General features: G+C 55.9%; 1 protein-coding gene across 1 annotated transcript; it reads left to right on the top strand.

Moving 5' to 3' along the window:
- Positions 1 to 1,784: 1,784 nt before the first annotated feature.
- Positions 1,785 to 3,407, top strand: LOC144716327 (uncharacterized). Its single transcript, XM_078591453.1, has one exon. The coding sequence runs from the start codon at positions 1,785 to 1,787 to the stop codon at positions 3,405 to 3,407; it is 1,623 nt and encodes a 540-aa protein (XP_078447579.1).
- The last annotated feature ends 550 nt before the right edge of the window (positions 3,408 to 3,957 follow it).

The raw sequence follows: 3,957 nt of genomic DNA, 5'->3' as shown, positions 1-3,957 counted from the left end.
CGCCGTGGACTAAGTGCCGTAAAAGGTCAGCATGTCTCCTCTCCATCCTAATCCAGTATTATTATCATCTACAGTGCTGTCTCCCGCTATCGCGTCCTCTGCCACGACTTGTCGAGCATCGCCAGAATAGGACGAGCCACCATTGACGAGAATAGGAACATTCTTGGGGTAAAAGGACTGTCTTCTGGCCACTTAAATTCCGAACTAGACAGGGCTGTCAGACGCCCCTCGCGTCGTAGACGTCTAGTTATCCCGAAGGTCATTGGGAGTTTGATCCACGGATCACTCACCCTTGGTGTCCGTCATAGTACTCGTTCTTATTCCCCTGATTCTTAACTGCTTGTTCATTTACATATCATTTCTTACTCTGATTCATGCCACATCATCATTTTATCCTGTGACGTGAAACGCGCCGCTCGATCCCGGCCGTCGGCGTTTTGCATCATATTGGTATCAGAGCCGGTCGTGTTAGCTCTTGCTTAACATGGTCGGTCGGATATACTTTAAATTGATATTGCGCACGTTATACTTTGAAAATCCATTCGTATAATACACGTCATAACATCTCCTCCATCACATGCATACCCCTAGATCATTTTTAGGACGTGAATGGTTGACCATAGAATGGTTCGCACGCGAGCCCAGTGTCGGGACACCGACTACATTGATAGAGACGAGGATCGTGAATACGATACCATCATAGGGGATCCTCGCCTTGAGAATCCTTTTAGCGAACGGCCACCGGACGAGCCATTGGATCCGGAGGAGGCATTTGTTCCTCCTCCCCTATCTCGAGGTCCCGCCCCTCGGGACCCGATCGACGGAGCTGAACCGGCACCCGCGGCGAACCAACCTTCCGAAGACCGGCATCCCTCCGCCGCTGTCCCTACCCGTAGGGTCACAGCGACTGATCATTATGACGAGCCAATGGCCCGTGAGGTGACCCAACGACCGGGCAAGGCCCCCATGAGGGACTCTCTCATCCAGGAGCAGCCGCCGTGTTATCCCGAGGCGCCACCGACTGCCTACGCCTACCCGGAGGAACGAAGGGACCGCCGACGGTCCCCACATAGGGATCACCACCGTGAAGACCGCCGGAGAAGCCCAAACCGGGAGTATGATGATCACCGCAGCGACCGACGCCACTCCCCGCCACGAGATGAGAGACGGGATACCCGACACTTGGATGAACGCTTCTATCCCCAGGATAGGCGCGATTACCCCGTAGATGAGCACGATAGGCAGCATTACCACCACCGAGTCGTTGGGGCCTCCAACCCCAACCGCATCCCGGTGCATAATGCACCACATTACTCGTCCCGTCCGGGTAGCCCGCGGGATCCCCCCCTGTCCGACGCCCGGACGCCGTCACTTATGGTGGCAGCTCCGCCTACCCACCACACCATAGTGCTGCGCCCGTCCACATGCCAGATCGTTACAGGGATGCCCCAGCTCCTCCACGAGTCCCGTCGAGGCACGCTCCCGAGTACGACCCACCACCCCGACGAGACCCGTATCCGGATGATGATCACCGATATCCCCGGTATCCTGATCACCCGCATCGTCAGGATGAGGGATACCATCCACGATATGCGTCTCCTCCGAGACACCACGACCGTGACGAGTACCCCGATGGGAGGCAGCACCGACAGGTCCCACCCCGACGTGACGACTACCGTTATGAGGAGCACCATGACTATGATCATCCCCGAGGCGCACCACACCATCCTCCTGCCCGTCGTTACGACGATGAGCACGAACGACGACGTGAGGCGCACCGGGCGATGATACAGAAGAGCGTCCCCTTGGAAGTCCCTATTTTCGACGGTTCCCGGAACCCGAAGGATTACACTGATTGGGAATCCGACATGGATAGCTATTTCCAGTGGTACAAGATGGACGACGATCTTTGCGTTGAGTACGCCGAGGCACGGCTTGGAGGGCAAGCCAAGATATTCTGGAAAAATGAGAAGGAAAAACGACATGATCCACCTTTCACGTGGGCTGAGATGTCACGTAAGCTTATGGACAAGTACGTCCCTAAGCTGTACATGACGCATCTGATGCTATGCTGGATGAACTTGCGTCAAGGAAAACGCAAGGTCTCCGAATACATCGTAGAGTTTGAGGAGTACAGAATGCGATGCAAATTTGTGGATAGTCCACAAATCCAGATCGCCTTCTTTATTCACGGGTTACGACAGGACTTAGGCACCCGAGTCTTGGAGCAAAACCCGGCTACGGTCGACTTAGCGTATAGCCTCGTTGAAAGCAACGAGTTCAGTACGGAGAGCCTCGCCACCACCGCCCTACCTGCTCCTCGACCGGCATCATCCACGATCTCAGCAGCCCCGTCACGCACTACTTGGACCCGGAGCTCGGGATCTGCGCCCAGGACGACCAGTACCACCCCGACTCCGACCGCACCGGCCGCGCCAGCTACCGCCCCAGTACCGACACCGGCTACCTCGTCGGCCCTATCTACGGCTCGAGCTCCGAACGCCCCCAGAGAACCCATGCAATGCTTTAAGTGCAAGGAGTTCGGACACCGACGTAGTGACTGCCCGTCACTTATTATTATGGACATCCACGGGCAACCCGCCGAGGACCAACAGGATGACGACCTTGAGGTCGATGAGTACCCTGGCGAGGACCCCGATGGTGATGAACTGGATGATCCCCTAGGATACATCCAGATCACGCCAATCGCTCCTACCGCTACATACCCCGTCGCCACCGTGGACACTCGAGAGATTGGAGGATCCACTAGCATGCCGCGAGTGGGTTCCACTTCCTCCGCTACCACTGTGGCTACTCGACCAGTCGACGTTGCGCAGCGAACGTCGATCTTTCACACGTACGTCAAGATTGGAGGGCGTACCTACAAGCTGATGGTCGATAGTGGCAGCTGCATCAACGGGATCTCAGAGGATACGGCGACCCGCCTAGGGTTACCCTTGGTTCCTCATCCGACACCGTACCAGGTTTCATGGATTGATGCATCGACCATACCGGTCAAGATGCAGTGCTATGTACCGCTGAAGATGAGTACCTACGACGAAAGGGTCTTATGCGACGTCCTGCCAATGAAGATTGGTAGCATCATCTTGGGCAGACAGTGGCTATTTGACCACGACGTGCAGCTGTCCGGACGAGCGAACACTTGTTTGTTTATATACGGTGGACGCCGACTTGTTTGGTATCCCTCGGTGCAGATACCCTCATTGCCCACGCGCTCGGCACCCGCACCCACGCGCCCCACTCCTATCGCCATTGTCACCAATGGGCTGATCTTTCGACGGGAGCTGGAGGACGGAGACGACCCACCACGGATTTCTTATGCGGTCACACTGGCTGACGGACACACCGTGCCGACGCTAGACATTACACCACCGGATGTCGCATGACTCCTTGATGAGTACGGCGACGTTTTTCCCGCCGAGCTACCTAGTGAGCTCCCTCCACTCCGGCACATCCAGCACGCCATCGACTTAGTTCCAGGAGCTACCCTCCCGAACCTGCCGCACTACCGGATGGATCCGGTCAAGTATGAGGAGTTATATTCGCAGGTGAAGGAGCTCCTAGCGAAGGGCCTGATCAGGGAGAGCCTCAGCCCTTGCGCCGTTCCGGCACTGCTCGCTCCGAAGAAGGATGGCACATGGCGCATGTGTTGTGATTCTCGAGCCATCAACCAAATCACGGTGAAATACCGTTTTCCTATCCCTCGAGTATAGGACTTATTCGACGAAATGGTCGGCGCGTCTATCTTCTCCAAGATAGACTTACGCAGCGGCTACCATCAAGTCCGTATCAGACCGGGAGACGAGTGGTAGATGGCATTCAAGATAAAGGATGGCTTGTTTGAATGGAACGTCATGCCGTTTGGGCTTTCGAATGCCCCTAGTACCTTCCAACGGCTAATGAATGAGGTACTCCGTCCATACATTGGACGATTCG

Source organism: Wolffia australiana, chromosome 20, assembly GCF_029677425.1.
Source record: "Wolffia australiana isolate 7733 chromosome 20, ASM2967742v1".
Lineage (NCBI taxonomy): Eukaryota > Viridiplantae > Streptophyta > Magnoliopsida > Alismatales > Araceae > Wolffia > Wolffia australiana.
The sequence above is the reverse complement of the archived record's forward strand: the minus strand, read 5'-3'. Positions and strand labels throughout refer to the sequence as shown.